Source organism: Sciurus vulgaris, assembly GCF_902686455.1.
Source record: "Sciurus vulgaris genome assembly, chromosome: 15".
Taxonomy (NCBI): Eukaryota; Metazoa; Chordata; class Mammalia; order Rodentia; family Sciuridae; genus Sciurus; species Sciurus vulgaris.
Window position 1 is genome coordinate 82,586,277 of NC_136476.1, and position 26,009 is coordinate 82,612,285.

Below are 26,009 nucleotides of genomic sequence, written 5' to 3' on the forward strand. Positions count from 1 at the left end.
ATTTTTCTTCTTTTTGTCTATTTGCACATGCTACATTTTTAATAATAGCCATTTTCTATAATGGTAGACAATATTATTTGGGTGATTTTTTAAATTATAAATTTAAAAAGGGGGAATTCCACAAAAATAGAAGATCAATAGAGTAGAGGAAGAAAATCAAGACAAAGAGAGGAGGGAGGAGGGTAGGGCCTGGGTAAGTACTGGGGAATGAAATCTAGCAGATTATGCTGTGTTCATGTACAAATACACCACAGACAACCCCCCCACATATATGTAATTCTAATGTACTAATTAATAATAATAATAGGAGGAAGATCAGTAGATTAGAGCAAGCAGAGCGTGTTGGGAGGAGTGGAGGGAAAGGGGTGGGCTGTATTTGCATGTGCAAATATGGCATAATGAATCCACTATTATGCATAATATCATATACCAATAAAATGAAAAAATAAAATAAAAATTATAGATTTAAAAAATTGTTTTTTCTCCAGCCAGTGTGCTGCTGCTGGTCTGACGGAGGGACGTCCCCTTGGGTGAAGCAGAGTTAGTTCCATGTTTTACTGTGACTTGGTTTCCTCCTTTGGCTTTGTGGGTAGAGGGAGTATATTGGCTCTGGGACGGCCTCAAACCTGGTTCTGAGCTTTCTTTCCAGACTCATGGAAGTTTTTCCCACCCATGCCAACTTCTTTCCCATCCCCCTGGGTCTAGAGGCTTTGTATCCTCCAGGGTGGCAGAGAAGCTTACTGAGCCCCATTTACTGCACTGCCATGTTTGACTCCCATTTCACGTTGTGCCAGGCTGTGCCAGGCCTTGTGCACACACAATCTCCAGGATCTCTGAGGGATCCATTGAAAACCTGCTTAGAATTCTATAGTGGCTTCTCCCTCCCACCCCAGTGAGAGTGCCTCCTGCGGGTCTGGCCATGACCCCCTCATGCATACTGGCTGCCTTCTCTTTAGACTCCCCAGAGCCTCTGCCTGGCTCTCCCTTCAATCCAGCACCCTGCTTAGTCTCCATCAGAGGTCAGTCCTCTCTTCCCCTTAGGCAGTGTCCTCTGCACTTTCCCCTTATCCATCTGCTCTGATTTTCTTCAGCATTCCTATTACACATTAACATTTAGAACCTAACATTACAGTATATAACACTATTTTTTTTATTGCATGTCTTCTCCACTGGAATATAAACTCCCTAAGGTCAAGAACTGAGTTTTTTATTGCTTTCTCCCAGTGACCAAAATGTACTTGGCTCATAGTAGGTGCTCAGTATCTATGGTGGGGACTAAAGAAATTCAGTCCTCATAACAACCTAATGTGGTATATCCTCAGTTCCTGATTTTCTGACAGAGAAACTAAGGACCATGTGGTTGATTTTCTTACATGGATCGTATAACCAGGCGCTGGCAGATCTAGGTCTGAAACTCTTATCCATGCAATAAGAACAGCTTCCATTTTTGGATAACTCCTTTGTCTGAATCTTATGCTAAATGTTTTACATGTGTTATCTAATTTCCTTCTCACGATAGTCTTGTAAATTAGGCATAATTATTATTCTTAGATAACTGATAAGCAAATCAGTGCTTAGAGAAGAAAGTCACCTCAGAGAGATAGCAGTGGCATGGCTGGGATTTGAAAACTGGGGCTGTCTGACACCTTGGAACAGCACTTCTCAAGAGATGTGTAGTCTATGTCCCAGATGCAATTTTATATTTTCTAGTAGCCTCATTAAAAAAGAGATGAAGTTACCTAAATAAAAGTGTGTTTGTGTCTTAAGAAATTTCAAAAAGCAACTGCCACATTTTTGAATACCACATGACACCAACCTAAAAGAACTATGAGAAGTTAGAAAAGGTACCCTGAACATGGTGTCCTCTGAAGGTTCAAGAAAACTGATTTTATATAAAAATATTGAAAAGACATTTATTGTTGTCAAATCTCATTAAAAATTATCATGAGAAAGAAAGAGAGTACATGTAGGCAATGAAAGTGTGTCAGAGGCCCACTGGAAAACAAAAAAAGTGCAGCTGTCTATTTCAAAATGACCCAAGAGGTGTTCAGATTATGCTGTAAGACATGAACAACATGCTTCAGAAACAGAAGAATCTCAGAAATGAGGTGATGGAACTTAGGAAAAATAGAAAATAAAATAAAAATTCCTTTGGAAACAAAAATTGAACTAGAAGGAACACAAGAACAGATATACATAGCAGAAAATGCTGTATGGGAGAGAACTTTCATATCAAAATAAATAAAGGAAGAGATCACCAGACTTGGAGGCAAAGCAACAAATGTGTTGGTCAAAAAGATCTACTGTGGGCTAGGGAGAAGCTCAGTTGGCAGAGTGCTTGCCTTGCATGCACAAGACCTGGGTTCAATTCCCAGCACCATCAAAAAAAAAAAAAAAAAAGATCCAATGTATAGGTAGTGGACTCCCTGGGAGAGGGAATAAAAAGGCAAGGGAACTGAACAAATACTCAAATTTATGAAAATGTTTAAAAAATAAAATTCAAGACTACATATTGAGAGAACTCACTGTGAAACTTAACTCTGAATTAACATGACTGAAAGAATTCTTTATTTTTTAAATATTTTTAGTTGTAGATGGACACAATGCCTTTATTTATTTATGTGGTGCTGAGAATCAAACCCAGTGCCTTACACATGCTAGGCAAGTGCTCTACCACTGAGCCACAACTCCAGCCTAAGACATTCATTCCCCTTTGCACATCTGGGAAAAAAATGGCAAATAATTCATTAGGGAAAGATTAGATTAGATTAGATCTTTTTGAAAGACACATTGTTTTTTTTTTTTTTTTTTTAATGCCAAAGAAAAATGGAATACGATAATCAAGTAAGTTGAAAATTTTTATATCCAGCAAAACTGATTGTAGAGTGTCAAGGACACAGATACCATATCATGAGCAAGCAAGACCTCAGAGATGATTGCCCCCTGGCTTTTCTTGAGGCATCTGCTGGACAAGCTCAGAGAATGAGAACAACTAGAAACGTCACGAGGGACTGGTGGAGAGCAGTGAGCATGGCTGTTCCTCATAGAACTGAGGCTAAGTGGGGACTCAGAGACAGGGAGTTTACAACGGCTGTGCCCAGACAGTACACAGACGCTGCTCTCACAGTGTGAACTCTTTTAAAGTATGGGGGAGAATGGAGAGAACCTATGCAAAAGTTGCATAAGTATTCTCAGCTTGTATGGAGGTGTGGTAGCATTAGTATTGTTATTCTGAGACTGCTGAATGTCTAATATGGATAATGTAAATTAGTAATTATGGGATACTGTAATCCTAGTACACGTGTGGTACTTGAGACATGGATTTCTGATACAGAAGAAGAAAGATATGAACGTAATACAGAAGAGGTTAAGTAAGTTTTTTTTAAAAAAGGTGTCCTGAACTTGAATTGGAAATATTAGGTATGAGTTCCAGACTGTGGTCTTGAAATATAATTTTTCACTAAAAGATCCGTGGACTTCTGGAGGGCTAATTGATTCCAAGTCTGGTACAAGAGGTGATGGGCTGGGTCCATCTTCCAGTTCTAGAGAGGAAGCTGTCAAGGACAATGAGGGCCATGCCAGAAGAACTTAGCCAGCTAGAAGCAGCTCCTTACTGTCCAGTGATGGGGCAGTTTGACCTTCAAAAGAACAATAATTTCAACTGATTGAAATCTTTCAAACAATGGATCATCTCTTTATGATAATAGGAGACCAATTTATTACCTTAAAAACTGTTACATATGAGGAAGAATTTACCCTCCCTTTTGCTTTTGAACTATGCTGAGTAACCTAATAGTAGTTGAGGGGAAATGTCTCTTCATTAGATTAATTCAGTTAAAAAATGGAAAAGAAATGATAGAATTGGAATGTCAGTGTTTTTTAAGCCCAGTGAACAAATAGATTCAAGCAGTGAGCATCAACAGCCCCTGATATCACCACATTATGTGTCTGCTGACAAGCAAGGCACCCACCTCTGGTCTTGCCAGAGGGGCAGAACCTGTGTCTGATGGAGGATCTAGGTCCAGCTGCTGATTGGAAATAACCAAGGATGGAAGAACATGGCAGCCAGCCCTGTAAGTATGGGGAGCCCTGCAGGTCAAATGAATTCTCCAGCAGATACTTTATAAGGAATATAGAGGACTGGAGAAGCTACTTATAGAATAAAGGAGATTTAAAAATACACAGCCTAAAGTTTTTAAAGAGTGAAATAGAGTGCACTGTGATCTTAGGTACACACACCTGGAGGATGGAATTATGAGGAGGCCTGAGGAATGTAAGGAGAGTGGTTGCACTCTTGGGTGGGAGGGAGGGACCTGTGATTGGAACAGAGCACACGGGGAGCTTCCAGGGTCTTAAAAGGTAGATACTACAAAAGTGACCATCTTAACTGTTGTGCATTTCATCAAGTTCATTCACACTGTTGCACAGCCAAATTCCAGAAGTGTTTTCATCTTGCAAAACTGAAACTCTCTATCCACAAACACTATCTCTCCATTTCCTCCTCCCACAGCCTGTGGCAACCACCATTCTTTTTGCTTCTCTGAATTTGACTACTCAAGGTCCCTCAAATAAGTGGAATCATAGCATTTGTCCTTTTATATCTGGCTTATTTAACTCAGCATAATGTCTTCAAGGTTCATCCATGTGTCAGAGTATCCTTCCTTTTTAAGGCTGCATAATATTCCATTGTTTGTATACACTACATTGTGTTTATTCTTTCATCCATCAATTTGGGGTGCTTGTTTCTTGACCTGAGTTGTGGCTGAAAGGTATTCTAATAAGTTGTAAAACTATGTGTTTGTTGATGTGGTTTTCTAAAAATGTGGATTGTTTTATAATAAAAGGGTTAAAATCATTACAAAGTCTTCATTTTTTTGCCTGAGTTGCTCTACTGCTTACCTCAGTTCTCCTACTTCCCCGGTGACTGAAATCACAGCAAAAAGCTGGGTTGGACTTGTCTCTATCATTAATAAATTGGGGACATACTTCCAGATCAATATGTGCAGATTTCTTCACTATTTTTTATTTTTAATTTATTTTATTGGTACTGGGATTGAACACAGGAACACTTACCATTGAGCCACATCTCTAACTGTTTTTATCTTTATTTATTTATTTATTTATTTATTAATTTTTAGACAAGGTCTTGCTAAGTTACTGAGGCTGGCCTTAAACTTGCAGTCCTCCTGCCTCATCCTCCAGAATCACTGAACCTGCCCACCATGCCTGGCATCACTATTTTTAATAGCTGCACAGTATTTCAGTGTCTGATGTACCATACTTTTTTCCCCCACCAAATCCCTTTTGATGACTTTTAAAGTTATTTCTAGATTTTTGTTACTACAGCTAATGGTGCAGTAAGCACCCATGTCTCTGTGTGTGTCTTGTATCATATCATCTAGCTCTGTACATATGAAGTCTCCTTATGTGCCAATGCTTCTTTCTGTATCAGTAAGTTTAATCAATAGAGTGCTAATTTTACTCCCTTTGAGATAATACCTAAATATACTGCATGATCCAAGATTGAGAAAAAAATTGCTATAAAAAAGTTATAAAAATTAGCAATTTTGATTATGAACTGTGTGTTACACAATACTATTGTATCAGTGATAGATTTCCTGAAGGTAATAATTTTGCTGTATGTTTAACTTTAAGGAAGAGGATTATCTTGCTCTTAGGAAATACGTGTTGGAGTACTTAGGGGCGAAGAATCACAACTCTGCATTTTACTCTCAAATGATTCAGGAAAACTGCATACATGTAATTATAAATATAACAATAAAGCAGATGGGGCACACCATTAATGTGTGAAACTAGGTGAAGGGTTATGAGAATTCATCCTACTATTTTTGCAACTTTTTTTTGTAGGTTTTACATTTAAAAAAATAAAATGTTAAAAAAACATTTTAATGAGTTACTGCTGGATTATTTTTCCAAAAAGAACTGAACAGTTCACAGGCCCACCTGGTGTGATGGCACTGAGCGATGTCCCATGGTGTCTTCCTGAGTAATTTGCATTTCAATTCTAAAATTCTGACTGTCATTCTAGACTCACCAAACGTGTGCTTCCTGAGGCTCTGGAGGTGTGTATATCCAGGAATATATTATTTTAATTTTTTTAAAAATATATTTTTTAGATGTTGATAGACCTTTATTCATTTCTTTTTATGTGGTGCTGAGGATCGAACCCAGTGCCTCACACGTGCTAGGCAAGCCCTCTACCACTGAGCTACAACCCCAGCCCCTAGGAATATTTCTTTTGGACTTACTGTTTTTTGCTCTGTGAACCTTCCTGGTCATGCTTTGGTGGAATGATCTAAAGGCAAATTGTAAGGCATCTTCCATTATGAAACACACCACTGATTTGTCAACAGCTATCTCCGTTTATTTGGGGTCATGGGAGACCCTTATACTAAGGCAATGGTAGGGAGAGAGGATGTAGTCATCCTGTCAGATGGAGAAACACTGCATTCAACTTAGGCAAGAAGCGCTTTTCTTTTTGGCTGACCAGGTGGCTTTCTTACCTCACACAAGACCACTGTTTTCATTAGGAGGCCACAGTGTCAAATGCTCCAGCGGTCTCTCCAGACTGTGGAATTCAACCGTGTAGAAATGTGTTGTAATGAGTGGGGACGGGCCATGTCTCTCAAAAGCCTGGGTCCTTAGGGTGGTGGCCCAGGAGAAGGGGCAAGGAAGAAGAAGGCATTGCCAGGTGACCACAACCTGGACACCTCTATTAAGACTTTGTTCCCCAAATAAGGAGCAGCCATGAAGAGGCCTGTTGAGGGTCCCCACTGCAGCAGCACTTGCTGTTTGGGAACACATGCAGGAGCCTCCTCGTCTGAAGTTCTACCAAGGCTGGGACACCCTCTGGGGATGCCCTGCGTTTTCCAGAATCCAGAGCATCTCTCCTGGGTGTCAGGGATTGGGGGAGGGTCCCAGTGGCCCCTCCCTCCAGCTGTGAGTTGTGACAGGCCCTGCCTCAGCACCCAGGCCCCCTGTGCCCACCCTTCCTTTTGGCATCTGGTTTTCTTCACACCCAGGCCTCTGGGGAGGAGGCTCCTCAGAAACCTTTTCCCCACGAGCTTGGCTTTGTAGGAAGGTGGCATGGAGCATGTGATCTGGTGACTTACCTGAGTCTTGTGTGTTGATACACTCTCACCCTGGATACTGTATCTGCTTTGGTCAGGGTTGAGAGGATAGAAATGGGAGAGAATCTCCCCCAAATCCTCACTCAGTGGCTGAGGTCAGCCCGTCTGTTTTTAGTCAGCTGACCTCTGCCATTGTGAGTTTTTAATAGAACACCTGAGAGATTGGAATATTTGAAACGTGGACCATCCAAAAAAATATGAATTGTCAGGTCATCATTTAATAAATCATTTAGAAATTGAGTAGCAAATCCTAGAACTGATGGCAGGATGGAAAGGAAGTTTTCTCATTTTCACATTAGCAGACTTTTGGTTCTTCTCCTAAATAACATTGCAAACATCCTGCTGGCTCTCCTGGACAGGGAGTTAACTTGAACTGTAGGAAAGAGTTCCAAGGTCCTCTGAGCTTTCAGCTCAAATCTCCTGTTTTCACAAGGCCTTTCTGTTCTCTAGTGTGGCAGAATTAATCCAAATATGAGGAGCACTTGGCTAACAATCCCGATGGGTCTGGCAGAAGAAATGCCAGTCTGTTTATGCTGCCCAGGACATAGCTTTGGGCCCCGTACCTCTGGGCCAGGCACGGGCTTATGGGCCTTCGGAGCACACTTGCCACTCAACACCAGATCATAAGGCCTGGAGCCCTGGTGTGTGGTGTCAGATGCCCCCTTGCCATGGAGGGGGAATCAGGTGGAAGAGCTTGGATTCCCCAAGCACTTCCTTACTCCTAGTGCCACCTACTGTCTTTCTGCCAGGCTTCCCTTGGTGGCAGCATCTCACCCCTGTTCCCCTGAGGAGCACTGTCCCCTGGGAGGGGCAAAGAGGCTCTCCACCAATGCCACCTGCTCCTTTCCCCTCCTGCTCGGCTCTGAGGATGGTATGCTGTGGCCTGTATCCTGGGATTCACAGGAACCCGTGACCTTGGTCTACCTTTGAGTTGGGTCAAGAGCTGGCTGTAATTCTGCATCTAAGCCCTGGATTATGGTCATAGGTGACATGCTGTATATATTGCCATTTTTCTCCAATGTATTCTTGACACGAGGCTTTTTGCTGGCTCATCATAACAGCCTCTTTTAATTTTCTCTAAAGCAACCTCAGTGCATGGATATTCAGCCCATTCAATGGTCCCTTGTTTCCTAGCTCCTGTACTGGTCAGGAACCATAAATCCACATGTCAGTACACAGGCCCATCTGTGTGACTACCCTTTTGCTAATCTCTCTCTCTCTCGTATTTATTAACCATCTGTCAGGAGCTAGGCCCTCTATACCTCTTATCATGAATTTTCGCCAAGATCCCAGAGACAGGGATTATTGTCACCATTTTCTAGATGTGGCACTTGAGACTGGGAGAAGTTAAGATGTGTCAGAACATTGCCGTTAAACGGCGGTATCTATACCTACCGAGCCCTAGAGATTCAGATCCCAGATGTGTTCCACAGCACCAGTCATCCCAGAGGGCTTTGTATTTTAGTGGACAGGGCATCTTCTTGTATTAATAGGTATCTAAAGGCCCTTGGCTCTCATTTCCCCTGCCGGTCACAGAGGCATCTGCTGACTGATACCTGCCATCCCACGTGATGTGTGGAGGTAGGTAGGTTATATGATGTGGACTCGGTCCATGTCTCAGCCTGAAGGATTGTCAGCAGAGGTGCCTACCCCCTCTGACCCTGGAAGAGCAGCTAGCTTTGGGCCTAGCCTTTCAACCTGGTGTGTGTTTCTGTATTGATGGCCTCAATGCCCTTGAGCTGATTGTGGTGAAGCGCCAACTCTTTCATTTACAATCTGTTGAGGACTGTTACTTAAAAAAAAAAAAAAACAATAGAAATGTCACAGCCATGCCAAATTGCTATATAAGTTCCCCTGCTTGCTCTCAGCTTCTGTACTGATCTCATTGTGGGTTGGTGCAATAAACAGTTGTGGCCCCAGACTGGTCTCTGGATGCATCTTGAGTAGTACTCTACTGTGTAATTTAGGGGAGGCATAGACTCCAGAAGAGAAATGTCATTTCTTTAAGCCACAATTTTAAAGTAAACTTAAATTTAGAGTAATAGATAGTGTCTCTGTTTAGCATTCTAATTTTTAATATTATATCTACTTTTGAAAATTACAAAAGCAATACATGTTGGAAACAAAAATCCACATGGTAAAATGTTCTCCTTACTCTCAACTCCACCCTCCAAATAACTGTTATCAATTCTTAAGTTGAATGCTCATCTCACATTCAAGGAAAAAGGGTGTGGATCAAGATTTATGAAGAGAGAAAGGGGCGGGAGAGGCATTTCAGAAATTTACCCATGTCTCTCACCAGTTATAAAAATCAATTCAAAATGGATTATAGACTTACATGTAAGACCTGAAACTATGAAACCATGAGGAGAAAACACAGGGGAAATGCTTCAGGACATTGGAATGGGCAAGGATTGTTTTGGACAAGACCCCAAAAGCATAGAAATGAAAGCAAAAATAGACAAATTGGGACTATATCAAACTAAAAGCTTCTGCACAGCAAAGGAAATAATCATCAGAATGAAGAGACAAGCACAGAATTGGAGAAAATATTTGCAAACTGTATCTAACAAGGGGTTAATATTCAGAATATATAAGGCACTTGCTAGTATAGCTGTCATAGAAAACAGCAAGGAAAGTCCTCAAAAATGAGACATAGAACTATCATAGGATCCAGCAGTCCCCACTACTGGGTGTAGATCCAGAGGACATGAAGTCAGCATGTGGAACAGACATTCATTCTCCCAAGCTCACTGTAGCACTCTTCACAATAGCCAGGAAATGGAAATTACCCAGGTGCCCATCACCTGATGAATGGTTGAAGAAAATGTGGTACCTACACACAATTACTATTCAACCATAAAAAAGAAGGAACTCCTGTCATTTGCAACAACACAGATGGAACTGGAGATCACTATGTTAGAAGAAATAAGCCAGAACCAGATATGGATGCATGCCTGATAGCTACTCAGGAGGCTGAGGCAGGAGGATCACAAGTTCAAAACAGCCTCTTCAACTTAGTGAGACCCTGTCTCAAAATTAAAAATTCAAAAGAAAAAATGGGTGGGGGATGAATCTCAGTAGTATCCGTGAGTTTAATCCTAGTACTGGAAAATAAAAAAGTAAGAAAAAAGCCAGAAAGACAAGTACCACAGAGGCCCATGAATGGGCAGAGGGATGGGGAAAGGTTGATCATTGGGTACCAAGTTACGGTAGAATGAAGACATTCTGGCGTGCTATTGCACAGTAGGGTGACTATGTAACAACTGTGTGCTGTATATATCAATTTAAAAAAGGGTTTTGAATTTTTTTTACCATAAAGAAATGACAAATGAGAAGATAAATGTGTTTAATCTGGATTAAACATTATATAATGTATAGATGTATTGAAATGTCACATGGTACCCCATCAATGTGTAAAATTTTTTTATATGGTAGTTCAAAATGAATTTAAATTAAAAAAGAAAATTACCTTTTTTTACTCTTTTCTATTTTTTTTTTTCTTTCACAGGGGAAAGTGTAACTTTTATGAATGTGTACTACTCTGTAGATCTAAAATAACATGGCAGCTGTCTTTGATGCCCAGTATTTTCTGACATGGATTCTCTTTTCTTGCAGAGCCAGATCACACTAATGGATATCCCCGTGTTTAAAGCCATCCAGCCAGAGGTCTGTACTGCATCCTTTGTTCTCTCCCAGTGTTGTGGCAGGAAGGGAGGGTCTGGTTAGTGTCATAGGGTACTCAGTCCTTGGCTTCTCTCCTGGAGTCTCTGTGGATACACAGACTGTTTAAACTGCTTCCTGTTCTTGCCGGTGCCCATTCTTTGAGCCAGGTGTTTGGGTTCTACAGAGAATGCTACCTGTTGGGCCCATGCTGGGCCTGCATGGACACACCGCTCCTTTTCCCAGGCTGCCCCTGCTGAAGGTGTCCACTGTCAATGAGGGCTTGGACAGAATGTTTTCTAGAAAACTTTCTTTTGCTGATCTTAGAGTCTAGTGGTTGCCTTGTTTTTGAAGCCACAGCAGAGCACATACATATTTTCATTAAAAGCAAATGTCTAGTTTTAGAAACAATAAAGGGAAAATAATTGATTTTGGTTTAAGAACAAACATACCTGGAACTGTCTGGAAGTTGGTAATGAGGCTTTATTTATTTGTATGTTTGTTTGGGTACCTGGGATTGAACTCAGAGGCACTCAACCATTGAGCCACATCCCCAGCCCTATTTATTTTGTATTAAAAAAAATTTAGAGACAGGGTCTCACTGAGTTGCTTAGCACGTCACTGTTACTGAGGTTGGCTTTGAACTCATGATCCTCCTGCCTCAGCTTCCTGAGCCCCTGGGATTATAGGCATGCGCCACTGTGCCCAGCAAGGCTTTAGTTATTTTATTCAAGGTTTCTTTTTTTGTTGGCAAGTAACAGGTATCCATTTCCAAGTAGTTGAGTAGCCAAAGAGAAATTTATTCCAAGGATACTGGGGCACTTCACAGATCTGTGGGCACAGAGTTCAGGCAGCCTGGTGAGTCCCCACAACATGGGTAGTCTCCTGCTCCTCACCTCTGCTTCCCTTGTCCTCTCTCCTGCCCTCTCCTGTCTGCACACAAGGCCCAACTTGACCTCCCCAAAGGGCCCATGTTTACACCATCCCTATTTGAACTGACATTTGAGAATGAGACCAGCAACTCTCTATCCAGCCCCACTTCATCATGTGTCCAGTGCTGGTACAGTCACCTGAAATCAGGAGGACATGATCAATACCAGCAAACATGCTGATGAAGCCAGCCCTGGGAGTGAAGTGCAGAGACAGGGAAGGCGTGTAGGTGGGGAGATAGGTCAGGAGTTGCTGCAGCTAGGGTGTGCATCCCAGAGCACTCTTACCTCTGCAGTCCAGTGATTGCCAAGGCTTCCAGAAGGCCTGATACCCCAGTATCAAGCCAGAGCACCCAGGCCCTCTGAGAGCTGGCACTCCCACTGCAAATTAGGAGGCACCAGCCCTGCTGGCTGCACTCACCGTGGACGTGAAGAGGTGGTACTGCTTGCATTAGTGTGTGTGCCATGTTCTTTGGGGCTTTTTGAACTAGCTGCCTTGGTTGTTTCCTGTTTGTTACAATGTGAAATGAGTCATTCTTTCTATAACAACTCACTACCTCTTGGAGCCTTTGAGTGAAGTAGTCATGTGATGGTTGCCTTAGGCTCAGCTGAAGCTATTTCTAATCATGTTCTCTCCTGAGCTTTGGTTTGTAGCAAGTTAGGCATTTGGGACTTTGCTCTTTGTCCTGAATGTCAAGGGCACCATCCAGTCTTCTGGGAGACTGGCCCCACTGCTCAGGCTGACTGTAAGAGGGAAGCAGACAGCCAGGGTAGGGGCTTCTTCCTCTTCGGAGGAAGCCAGGGACAGACCACATCTCTTCCCCAGTGTGGAGAATGCCTTACTGAGGATGTCTTGTTTAAAGTTATGACAAGACATTAAACTGGAGATGTTTTGCCTTCTAGAGTTTAGTTTGGAAGAATGGTTCTCAGTTAGGATTGCTCCTCAGAATCACCTGGCCAGCATTTGAAATGTAAAGTACCCAGATCTCATCCCAGACATGGAATCTTCTGGATCTCTGGGTTGGGGTCTGGAACCCAGTCAGCCCTATTTTATAAAGATTTTCCAGGTGATTCTGATGCAGAGTGAGGATTCAGAACTAATTGCTTTGAGGTATCTGGAGAAACTCCAGATTAGCATGTCTTATAACATGTTAGCTAAAAATGAAATAATTTGTTCTTCATTGTCCAAACCATGGTTAAAAGAAGGACCCTTGGAGCTGCCCCAGCTTTTTTGCTGCCAATATTATTGTTAGAAGACTGAAAACTAGCATTTTTCCTCTTGAGGATGGCTGCCATATTGTGGCTGGACCACCCCAGAGTGGGATGGACATGAAGAATGGGTAGTTGTAAGTTTGATGTAGGCAAGACTTCCCAGGAGGTAGAGGCCAATATCTGAGAGTGTACATTTGAAGTGATCTGGGTTCCCAGGAGATCAAGAGACCTGTAGATGGGGGCCTTTTAACACTGGTATGCTTCAGAAACATATATCTATAAACACACACACACACACACACACACACACACACACACACACACACACACACACACACACACACACACACCCCAGATGCCTTGGCTTCCTTCTCAGTGATTCTGACTGTATAAATTTAAATTGGGACTGAGTATCTGCTTTTGAACAACTCACCAGTGGTGTATAGTCAAAGATGAGACTCAGGCAGGTAGGTGATTTTAAGATGAATAGCAATTTGCTTTGTGAAATTCTAACTTCTTAAACATTTATCCTGCCTAATTATTGACTAAGATTTCTCTCAGATCAGCCCCACATAGATCACAAGAATAATATGGGCCATGGACTGTATTGCCAGGACTTGACCCAGGCCTGTCTGAGCCCAGAACCTGACTAGTGCAGGGCACTTGGCTCCCACCTCTTGGTTTGAATTCAGCCATCTTACTAGGCTCCTTTGTCTAGGAAATACAGTTTATGAGCCCTTCCTAGGTCTACAAGATCCTACCCAAATGAGGGTATTGATGCTGGCTGTGGTTAGGTGGTGATGTGGACCTTTGGGGTTCCCTGGAAGGCACCAGCCTCTTCTCCTAGTGGGTCATTTTGCTGGCCAACCTCGGGCCTCTGCTTCCTCCATCCTCCCTCTCGGGAGTTGTTGTTATGCTTTCTAGTAATTCTGTGCTTGTTCATGTGGAGCTGGGGTACTTAGCTTGAAAAAGAAAGGATAGAATTACTGCCCTAGAGATCCGAGAGGCTGTGAGCAGGCTGTGTGGAGCTGCGGTGAGATCTGGATGTTTGGGGATGGCACTGGGGATGGGCCTGGAGGAGGGATGGTCTCCATTGTAGGTTCGCATGCTCGAGCTGTAAGGAGGTTTGCAGTGAAGGAGGAGGTGGGAGAACCTGGAGTATGACAAGAAATCCCCCAGCCCTGCGAGGCCTTGCATCTTTGGTGCTGCCAGGAAGGTGTCTCCCACTGTAGACTGCTGGGCAGGGCCCTTGCCCACTCACCATCCTCTCTGTCGCTGGTTGGTCTGCCAGTCCTCCATATCTGAATACCCAGTGGCTTATTGCCTGGGCACAGGTTTGGAAGTGGTGGGTACTGATGTGGAATCTGTTCTGGAGAGGCTGGGATGTGTGCAGGCTCTGTGCCAGGAGCCTTGGATGGAGGGTTGTATTTTATCCTCCACTTTGTGATACCCAGGTTGTTGCTGTCTTCGTCTGCTACATGAGGGAATGGAGGGACATACTAGGACCTGCTCTATGCTTCTCATATTAATCCCCCATCACCCTGTAACAAATCACCCCCAAGCTGAGCACCTTAAAACAATAAGCATTTATCATCTCTCAGTTCTGTGGGTAAAGAACCCAGGAGTGGCCTGGCTGGGTGGTCCTGGCTCAGGGCCCCTAGGAGTTGCAGTCAAGACGTCTGTTGGGACTGTAGTCAGCTGAGGGCTCTCCTGGGGATTGGGGTGGCAATCTGATTCTGCAGTGGTCCCCACACAATGCCTGGCAAGCTAGTCCTGGCTGTTGGAGGAGGCCTCAGTTCCTTGCCTGGTAGGACCTTCCGTAGCGCCCTTAGAGTGTCCTCCTGGCTTAGCAACTGACTTCCCCTAGAATAAGAGATCCAAGAAAGCAAGACAGAAGCCACACTATCATTCCCGCAGCATCCTGTTGGTTTCACAGAGCAGCCCTATCCAGTGAGGGAGGGGACGCCCAAGGGCAGAGCACTGCGAAGTGGTAATCACAGTGGTGCCTAGAATAGGCATTCAGGCCAAAGGTCAAATTCAGGTGGTCAGTCTGATTCTGTAACTTCAGTAATGAGCTATGGGACCACTGGCAAATATGTCACCTGAGTTTCAGTCCTCACCCATAGAATGGAGATGGCAAGTGTCTCCCTTGTAGAGTTATTTGGAGAATTAAATGAGAAATGCATGCACAGGACATAACTCAGAGTCTGGGACCCAGTAAACTTCCAGATATGTGGTGTGTGCTAGGTGTGCTACCTGAAGACTTCAGAAGTGCCACTTATCCAATCCTGACCTTGCCTTAGAACTTGCCATCGCAAGTTCATTTACAGATGGAGCAAGTTAGGTAGAGAGAGAATGTAAGTGCTGAGAGGCTTAGCCGGAGAGCATGAGGAGGGAGGCTGGAACCCTGGCAGCAGGACTCAGTGCTATTGCTGCTATTTCTGTTGCTGCTGCTGTGACTACTATTGTCACCCACCAGAACCCCTTTATGTCTGTCCCTCGCTTACTCTAGGACAATGCCTCCTTGCTTCTGCCCCCACCCTGCCACTTTTTCATCTTTCTGCCCCTTCAGTGGTGGTGGTGGCGGTTGTTTTGGGTAAGCTCTCAGTCATCATGAGCTACGGATTCTTACACATCCTGTGGGTTTCGATCTTTTGTGGTCACCCTGTTTTTGATGTGTAAGTTGCCCTGTCTTTACCAAAGGGAGCCCTTTGACGTTGGATCCTGAATCCTTTTAAATTGTTGGCTTGTGATAGCTTCATTACCTTTTGGCCCAAAAAGACACCCAGGGTCATGTTGTACATTTCCTGCTGTGGACCTGGGGTCAGGCATTCCTCTGGGGGGTGTGGGTTTCTTTTGTTTTGAATGATTCATAGAAACTACCATCTGGGTGACAGCTGCTAAGGCTACTGAGTTGCCATTACTTTTAGTTCTTTTTGGTGGACAAAACTAGGAAATAATTATTTTTTAAAAGGAAAAAAGTCATGACTGCTTAGTTAGGGTAGATGGTATTATTTCTCCAAGATTCTTTCCTCCTCCCCATCTTTGTCACTTCTTCACTGGGGGTGGTATATATTTCCCCACCCTATTGAGGTTGGGCTTGGCAGTCACTTGGTTTTGCATGATGGCAGTGTGCACAAGCTGAGCTGAGGTGGTAAGAGGCGTGGCAAGCCTCTGCTAGGCCTTTGGGAACATCCACTTTCTGTGATTTGCCAGTAGCTGTTGCTCGCAAGGCCATTGCAGATGACCTGAACTGAACCCAGAGCCTGGATTCCACATTATCCCATCCAAGCCCAAGTGAACTCCACAGAGATCAGCAGAGCTGCATCACTCTACAGACCTGAGAACATGAAATAATGTTGCTGTTGTAGACCTCTGACATCTGAGGATTGTTATGCCACATTATCTTATAGAAAGCTGACTAATACAATATTGATCTTTCCAATTATGAGCTAACCTCACAGCATTGTTAATTCTCTTGACTTTTATAAATTTTATTTTACAGTGTTTTTGTTCCTAACAATATTAAATTACTACTTATTTTCATTTTCTCATCATATATATGTGTATATATATATATATCAAGATATAGATATATGCAGATATATATATTTTTTATATGTATTTATATATAAACATGTATCTGTGTATATCTATATCTATATATCTATAGATACCTATAAATATATATACATATATAAAATAATAATATCAGTATACTACTAACTGGTAGGTTAACATTTCTCTGTAGTTCCCTCTGTGGTTAGTTCCTTTCTTTCTTTCTTCTCTCCCTCCCACCATTTACTCACCCAGGTGGGTCTTTTTCTTTGACTTCCTTGCAAAGGTCTCTGGAAGCCCCAGGGTAGAAAAGGAAGGTTATGCTCACCCTCTGCAGGTCTGCATCTGCAGAGGGCCTGCTGTAGTTCCAGTGCTGGAATGCAGCACTGAATACTCAGTGAGTATCTATTGAATGAGTAGTAAAGGAAGGAATGACTGAAGAGAGGGGAAGCGCCTTAGCACTCTGTGGCTGGGTTGAGACCCATTGCCAAGGGCGTGCCAGCCAAGGGAGCATCATCACAGGATGCCACTTCCCCACGCTGGGCTCTTTCTGGTGAGCTCAGTCTTTTGAAGACTCAGATTTTCAAATGATGTATATCATTGGGGATGGAACTGTGTCTTGTTGTGACTTGTCATTTCTGTGAGGGGGACCACAGGATCCTCATCCCAGGGCTCAGAGGAAACCATACAGACGGTGAGTTACAGATTGGCAGAGTGTAAGGAAAATGAAGTCACAAATATGGAACCACCACGACCCTGTTCCCCGGTGACTCTAACAAGTGACCAATTCTATCAAAAGTTGGCGAGTTAACGCAGGTCTAGCTGTGCAGCATACTCACATGCAGTGGCCTTGGACCCCACTGCCACTGTGGCAGATAGGGTTGCCAGGGCTCAGGGCAGGGCTGTTCTGTAATGCACGTCTGCCTGAGGGGTCCGGGTGGCAGCAGCCTCCTTAGAGAGTGTATTTTCAGGGTGGTATTTTATCCCCATCAGCAATCCCTGCCAAATCTGACTGTCATTATACCCAGTTCCCAGCCTGTTGAAAGCCAACAGTTTCTCAGAGACCAGTCTAAATGTCATTAGTTTCAACCAAATGTTATTGGTTTTGTCCTCAATTTCAACATAAAGCAGCATCAGGGGAAACTGCTGTTCTTAGAACATGCTACAAATGTCAGGGTCTGTGCTCTGCTCATTCCAGAATCCCATCAAAACTGGGATGCTTCTTACTAACCCTCAACAGTGTGCTGAAGTGCAACCATTCTGTTCTGCTGGGTCTGAGTACCAATGTTGCCCACCCTGACTCAGAGACTGGGCAGGTTACTTTTTCTCTTTATACTTCAATTTTCTCATGTGTAAAATGAGAAAGTCATAGTTTTTAACCTTACAACATGTATGCAAGATTATAGTACAAAACCTGTGTGCACATTCCTGGCAACTCATGGCTACTGTTTTTACCTGCTCAGAGTTTGAGTACTGTGCGTCTTGGATGTGAGGTCTCTGTACTAGAGGATGTTCAGCCCCCTGTGCAGCAGCTGGGAGATGATACTTGAGAAGGAAAGTGGTTGTGAGCCCTACATTTGGAATCCTTCAGACCCAGGTGCACATCTGGGTCCCCCAGATGGCCATCAGGCTGAGGCCTAGAGCAGACTGGCACCACACTGCCCAGATGACCCTTGCCCATGGAACAGGGGCTTGGCCTGCTTTGGAGTTGGGATGTTGTCACTGAGCCTTGAAGGCTGAAAGGGATTTAGGGAAAGTGTGGGAATTGGGAAGGGAATTTCAGGCAGAAAGAACAACTTACCAAAGAGACAGATGATATATTTAGCAAAATGTAATACTACTTTTGTTGCCTGGAGTTCTAGAGTGAAGATAGGGGGAACAGGCTTTTTTCCCTGTTCTGTGCTTCTCCAGAACTTTGTTGCCAGGGTACTGGCACATGCCAGGAGCTTACCAGAAGTCATGTGCCATTCCCTTGCCGGCTACAGCTGGAGCATGCAGAGTCACAGAGGCAAGTGGCTGGTGTCCAGCAGGTCTGAAAGTGATGGAAATGAGCTGCCTGGCTACCCAATTCATTGAGGTGGAAAGTTTCTGTGAGTGCCTGTGTTTTTCCAGTCATTTTGTCTCCCCTGCCAGCATTGCTCTGTCCCCACCTCAGATTTCCCAGTAGTCAGATATACCTTTACTCACTCATTCATTAGTCCATTGCACTAAGACTGGAGAGACCAGGATGAAGGGGACCTTGGCTCCATCCAGAGAGAGAGAGAGGCAGATGTGCAAATGAATTGTAGACAAGAAGCAGACAGGGCCATAGGGCATCAAAGAGAGAGGGGTGGGGGGCAAGAGGTCACACATGCATCCCAGAGGAGGGGAGGTGGGAACCAGGGAGCCAGGAGAGCATGGCCACTCAGAGCATTGTGAAGCAGAAAGGTTCAGGTGCACGTGTCTGGAGGGCAATGAAGCTGGTTACAACTGGGGGACCTGCAAAGCCAGGCCCTTCGCCCAGGGGTTGGGTGCCCAAGACACACAAGGATGGGTGGCGAGGGCAGCAGCAAAGGAGGTGACAAGAGAAGAGATGTGAGGTGGGGCTGCAGACCCAGTGGCTCAGTGCTGAGAGCTGGGTGTGAGGAGCCTGGTATCTTCCAGGGTCAGGGACAGCCATGAGGGCCAGGCTGGCAAGGAGAGCATGAAGCTGGGAGAGAGGCATGGTGTGCCAGGCTGTGGAGCTTTTTTTGTCACTGGGGGATTTTTTTTTTTTTTTTTTTTTTTTTGGGTACCGGGAATTGAATCCAGGGGCAATTAACCACAGAGCCACATCCCCACCATATATATATATATATATAATTTTGAGGCAGGGTCTTGCTAAGTTGCTTAGGGCCTTGCTAAGTTGCTAACACTATCTTTGAACTTGTGATCCTCCTGCCTCGTCTCTTGAGCTCCTGGGATTACAGGCGTGCACCACCACCCCCGGCTGTCACTGTGGGATTTTAGAAGGGGAGTGACATGGAGAGATTTGTATTTCAGGACATTGACTTGGAGACAGAATTAACCACTGCAGTCAGGGAGGCTGTTTGGGGCTTTTGCAGTGGTCTAGAGGAGTCAGGTGGAGGAGGCCATAGGGTAGCAATGGGTAGAAGGGGAAGGGCTGATGTTGGACTGGTTATGCGGCTGCTCACAGGGCCAAGAAGAGAAAAAAGGCTGTGGATATAGAGGGAGAGAAGTGGACTGTGCATCTGGGTTGCAGAAGAAAGAATGCGGTAGAAGGAGGTTGAGCATGAGGACCTAGACGTAGGAGGAGGTCCAGGAGTTCGTGGAAGTTCACGTAAACTGGAAGACTGCAAGGGCCCAGGCAAGAAGAGTATGAGCACGGGTTTGGGTCGGAGTGGGGTGGAGGGTGACTAGGAAGTTGTGGAGGGAGAATGATTTCAGAGTTCAGGGTCTTCGGGGTAGGAGAGCTCTGGCAACTGTTTGTGGGGCAGTGGCCATGCTTTTGGAGAGCTCAGGGAGGGCAGAGAGGAGGCCTGGCAGGACCAGTGGTGAGAAGGCACACCACTCCTGTACTGAAGCCCCTGAGGTGAGGGGAGGGCGAGGGCTGGGAGCCAGAGCTAAGGGACAGAGAGCCACAGTGGTGTGAAGGGAATCAGAGTCAGGAAGTAACTTGGCTGCCCAGAAGAGGGCCGGTGCTGGCCCCTGAGCTTTGAGAGGTGGAAACCATTGCGTCACCACTGCCTGCCACTGTCTCTAGGCATGGGCTGGGAGTTCAGCATTAGGCAGGGCAAGGCTCTGTGGCCCTGAAGGGAACCTGCTCAGAAGGCTTTTAAGGAAGAGTCAGATCCAGCTAGGGTAGGAACTGGGGGCAGCATGAACAGAAATGTTTGGGGAAAAGGGGTGTTATATGGATGGAGGCTTATCCCTGCTAACACTTATCTGGAGTGACTTGATTTCTCCATCCCTGCTTTGGGCTGGAGATGCAGGACAAGATCTGACCAGCATGTCAGGCACTTTCTGGTGTGCTGATGGGCTGGCTAAAGGGGAGGAGGGCTCCTTGCACAGGCCGCACTTTCCTCTCTGGGCCCAGGGCAACTGTGGTTCAGGGAAACACTGCTGTGGGCTCAGGAACCTTACCCTGTGGCCTTTTGTCTGGATGCATTGGCTGCTCTGAAGAAGCGGGCATTCCAGAAAGCCGAGGTCAGTGTTGGATGTTGGACAGACTCTGTGAGTCCTTGCTGCTCCTTGGAAGCACAGTACTCAACCATGGGAGGGAGTGTGGCCAGCAGGCAGTCTTTGTGGAGAGGTGATTGCTTTCACTGACATCATTAAACCCCTCTCTCAGGTCACAGGCTGGGCAGTTTTCTGAGTGCTCCCCTCCACTGCACCCCATCTGAGCCACTGCCGTCTCTGCTCCCAACAACGACAACAACCCGTTCACATCTCCCCAAGGTCAGCACTGTTCCCCAGCCTCTTCTTTGGAGCTAGACACATCTTTGTGAAGCTGAAGTCTGACCAGTCCCTGCTCTTCTCAGAGCCTTCCATGGCTTCCTGCTGCTCCCAGGAGGCAACCTGTCTCTTCACCAGCTTGCAGGACTCCGAGGTGGGCCAGTGAGACCTCATGCCTGCTGTGCCAGTCCACTGCCTTTGTGTAATCACAGCCCCCTGGTGCTCCCTACCAGCCTGGCTCCCGTAGGCTGTGCTCTCAGCCTGGAGTGTTCAGTTACACCTCTGGAGTGATGCAGCCTCCCCTCGTTCACCCTTTTGTAGCTCCTTATAGGTAGCATTTCTCACCTTTGTCTGCAAATGTAACTTTTTAAAGTTGGAGTTGTTAGCTGTTCAAAGTCTGTCTTCCTCCTAGATTGTAAACTCCAGGGGCAAAGGGACATGCCAGTGATCCCATCTTGGGGGACCCAGCATTGTGCTGATGTTGTTTGTTATCTGTCAAATACATTTAGGGTGTAGTAGTACTGGTAGTAATGATGAAGTCCCCATGAACCATCTTGTCTTCTGTGCTGTGCTGCCTCCCTTTGCTAAAACAAACAAACAAACAAACAAACAAAAAAACTCAGAATTAAGTAGTATGGCGGTCCAGGTGTCCTCCAGTTGTGGCCAAGACATGGAAAGGTCCCCAGTGCAAGACTTCTCAGTGCTGACGTCAGACCCAGAAACCTGAGTAGCTGTCTCCCTCATCTGTTGTTGCTCTGAGTGCACATTTATTATTTGCTCTTTCTTTCATAGTAATTGCTCTCTCCGTTGTAATTTCTTATCGCATTAGAAACATAGTGGAAGAGGGCTTCTCCCCAACTCCATGAATGGCGGGGGTGGGGCAGAAGTTGAGTTCCTCTGTGGGCCCCAGAAAACCTGTCTAAAGGGTAGGGAGAGTCTGCAGGGTCAGGAGTTGGGTTTGGCTTCAGTTGCAGAACAACAGCACATCAGATCCAGTGAAGCCAATGCTTTACAACTTTAAGACTCATTTTTTTCTCCTTTCTGGAGCATGGATATGACATTAGTGCTGGTTAGAAACCAAATTGCCTTTTAAGTGAATTAATAACACAAAACAGAACCTTTGGTGAACAGCTGTTTTCATCCATAAGGACTTGGCCCCTGATTGTGATTTTGTCTGCAAGAGAAACAGGGTTTGTTTCGACTTTGGTCATAGGAGCAACTGCATGATTCCAGGAAGTTTTGGTGTGTGGGGGAGTATCCAAGCTCTGGAGCAGGATCTGCATTGGAAACATGGCTCTGCTGCTTGCTAGCTCTGGATCAAAGGCCAGTTCCTTCACCTTCCCGGGTCTCTATTTCCTTATCTGTAAGATGGAAGTGAGACCTATCTTCTAATGTCATAGTGATAGTTAAAGGAGATTGCACAGGCAAAGGGCCAGTGTGGATCTGGCACAGGGCAGACACCCACAAATAATTTCTTCATTTTTAAAAGAAGACAGGGATATAATAAGGAGAAAATCAGTAGAGACTGCTAATAAGTCAAGCTTAGAAGGGCCTGAGCCCATCAGTTTGCCCAATTTCCATGTGTAGGATCTTTTCTGTCACTGCTGTGTGCCCTACTCCAAGCACAATGTCCAGTATATTATGTGATCAATATTTGTCAACATTTGCTGGATGAATGAGAAGCAGATAAAAAAGTGTTTCTACTTATGTGACCTAAAGCTTAGAGTCTGGGCTCTGGATGCAATGGTCACATCATTTAACCCCTTTGGATCTCTGTTTCCTTGTCTGCAAAGTAGAGATGATGACACATGAGCACTGAATGAGATTGTTTTCAGCTTTATTGAGCTATAATTGACATATAGTAAATCATGCCTACTAAATTCAACCATCTGATGAGTTTTGGTGTATCTGTATACCTGGGAAATCATCACCACACTGATTATACACACATCCATCATCCCCACAGATTCCTCATGCTCTTTTGCAATCCTTTCCTTCTTTTCCACTTCCTCACTTTCTTCTTGAAATCAGGAAATGTATAGCCTTAAAATTCCCTCCATTTAAAAAAAATTGGCTATACTGGTCCTTTTCATTTCTATATGAAATTTAGAATAGCTTATTAAGTTTTAGAGGAAAAGTCTGATGGGATTTTGATTGTGACTGCATTGAACTGATAGGTCAGTCTGGGGAGAATCAACATCTAAGTGATATTGAATCAAGTGAAACTTACATACACTATGTATTTTGGACTCATCATCATATTATATCTCTCTGTATTTAGATCTTCTCTACTTACTTCAGTAATGTTATATGGTTTTAGTGTATAGATCTTAACACCTCTTTTGTCAGATTTATTCCTATTTTCTATGTGATTGTGTTATTTTATTTTAAATAAATTTTAAATTCATCTCAAATTTTACTTCAAATTCCATCTCAATTGCTTATTTCTAGTTGTAGATATAGGAGTGACTTTTGTAACCTGCCCTTACATCCTGCAACTTTGCTAAAGTCACCTATTAGTCCAATGGGTTTTTTTTTTTCTTTTTCTTTCTTTTTTTTTTTTTTTTTTTTGTGGTGGTGGTTGATTGCCTAAGATATTCTTCACAGATGATAGCTCTATGAATAATAACTATCTTATTTCTTTCTTTCTGAAATGGATGCTTTCTTTTTCTAGTCTTATTGCACTGTCTATATCCTCTAGTACAATGTTGAGTAGAAAGTGACATGAGAGAAGACATCTTTGTCTTGTTTCTGATTTTGAAGAATCTTTCACCATTAAGGATGATGGTAGCTGTTAGCGATAGGCTTTTCATAGATGCCTTTTATCAAATTGAGGATATTTCCTTATATTTCCAATTTTCTGGGATTTTATCTGATGTGGATATTGGGTTTTATCAAATTATTTATGCATCTATTGAGATAATCACATTGTTTTCTTAGTCTGTTACTATGGAGGATCACATTGATTGATTTTTAAAATATATTAAACCAACCTTGCATTTCTATGTAAGTCCCATTTCATCATGATTTAGACTCCTTTTTGTTTATTGTTGAATTTGATTTGCTAAAATTTTGTTTAGCATTTTTGGATTTATGTTCATGATAAGGAATATTGGTCTGTATTTTTCTTTTTTTTACATTTTTTATTTGTTCTTTTTTGATATACATGAAAGTAGAGTGTATTTTGACATATTATACATACATGGAGTGCATTTTTCTTTTCTTTTAATGTCTTTATCTGGTTTTGGTATCAGTGTACTGTGGACTTCACAAGATGAGTTGGGAAGCAATCTTTCTTTTTTAATTTTCCACAAGAGTTTGTGTAGAACTAGTGTGAGTTCTTTCTTAAATATTTTATAGATTTCACTAGTAGAACTACCAGGACATGGAATTTTCTTTGTGGAAAGTTTATTATTTTTGTTCTTTTAAGCAGGTTTTATTTTATTTTTAGTTATAGATGTACATTTATAGTACCTTTATTTTATTTATTTTTTAATGTGGCACTGAGGATCGAACCCAATGCCTCACCACATGCTAGGCAAGTGCTGTACCACTGAGCCACAATCCCAGCCCCAGGCAGGCTTTATTGTTAAGAGTAATTTTAAGTTCATAGCAAAATTGAGCATAAGGTTCAAAGGTTCTCCTATAATCCTTGCAACCTCCCCTGAGAGCCTCGCCTCCCATCAACACCCTCATCAGAGCAGCACGATTGTTACAATCAATTAACTGACACTTACAAGAGGTCCCCCTCTTGGTGTTGTAGTTTTATTGAATTTGACAAGAGCGTATCATGTATGGACCATTATAGTGTCCTACAGAATAGTGTGACTGTCTTAAAATTCTTCAGCTCCATCTGTTCCTTTCTTTCCCCAAGCCCCTGGCAACCACTGATCATTTTACTGTCTCATAGTTTTGCCTTTTCCCAGGATGTTTGGAATCATACCTATTGTGGCCTTTTTGGATTGGCTTCTTCTTTTAGTAATGTGCATTTAAGTTTCCTCTGTGTCTTTTTGTGGTATGATACTTATTTCCTCTTAGTGCTGAATAATAATATTCTGTTGTCTGGATATACCATAGTTTATGGATTCATTCACCAAGGGACATCTTGGTTGCTATCAAATTTGGGCAATTATGAATAAGGATTTTAGAAATCTCCATGTGCAGGTTTTGTGGTGCCCATAAATTTTTGGGTAAGTCCCAAGGAGGATGATGGCTGTCCCACTGTGAAAAGTTTGTAACTATGAATTCAACTTCTCTGACAGAGAAACTGCTATATGGATTCTCTCTCTTTAGTGATATAAAAGGTTATTATGTATTTCAGTATTTCCTTTTTTTTTTTTTTTTTTTTTTTTTCGGTGCTGGGGATTAAACCCAGGGCCTTGTGCTTGCGAGGCAAGCACTCTAACCAACTGGGCTATATCCCCAGCCTCAGTTTTATCTCTAAAGGAGAAATTGCTATTCAGGTTATCTGGTTTTTAGGGAGCTTTGGTTTCAGCTTAATAGATGATGCCAACTGATTCCAAAGTGGTTGTACCATTCACATCCCCTTTAGTATTGTCTGAGTGCTGGTCACTCCTCGTCTTTGCCATCCCTTGTGAATGGAGGGCTCACCTCACTGAGCTGTCCTCTCTTCCTGGTGTCTGGTGCACTCAAATACTGGCTGATTTGGTTGCTCTCTGCTACCTTTAAATGGCTACATTTTTGTTATTATTGAAGTTACTTTCTCCAAATTTTATAGTTACTCTAATCCCAGTTACTTTGTCCTGGAATCAAAAGTTCCTTTCTTTATTTTAAAATGTATCATCTAGTAAAGAAATCATTTTCCTCCAAGTTATACGAAAGTGTCCATTCTACTCCAGAAGGGTACAGGATGGGCAGAGGCTCACACGGGTCTGGCTGGTGACGGTTTTTCATTGTCCTCTCCTGTGATGTCTAAACAGGTTCCTTTCTTAGGGTTTGTGAAAGGACACCTTACCTTTATGACTGTGCTCATGTGCTGTGCTTACATCCCTGCTGGCTGTAAGTCAGCTTCTGTAAGCAGACATTGAGGCTGCAGTGATAG

General features: G+C 43.5%; 1 protein-coding gene across 16 annotated transcripts in view; it reads left to right on the forward strand.

Annotated features, from left to right (window-relative positions):
* Positions 1-26,009, forward strand: part of RALGPS1 (Ral GEF with PH domain and SH3 binding motif 1) — a 265,526-nt gene that overhangs the window by 38,809 nt on the left and 200,708 nt on the right. For all 16 annotated transcript variants that reach the window (XR_013759595.1, XM_079112919.1, XM_079112914.1 and 13 more), the window contains exon 4: positions 10,770-10,820. Coding sequence is in view for 15 of the 16 variants with exons in the window: in XM_079112919.1 (XP_078969045.1) it covers positions 10,770-10,820 (51 nt within the window). In the remaining variant the exon portion in view is untranslated. The remainder of the gene's footprint in view (positions 1-10,769; positions 10,821-26,009) is intronic.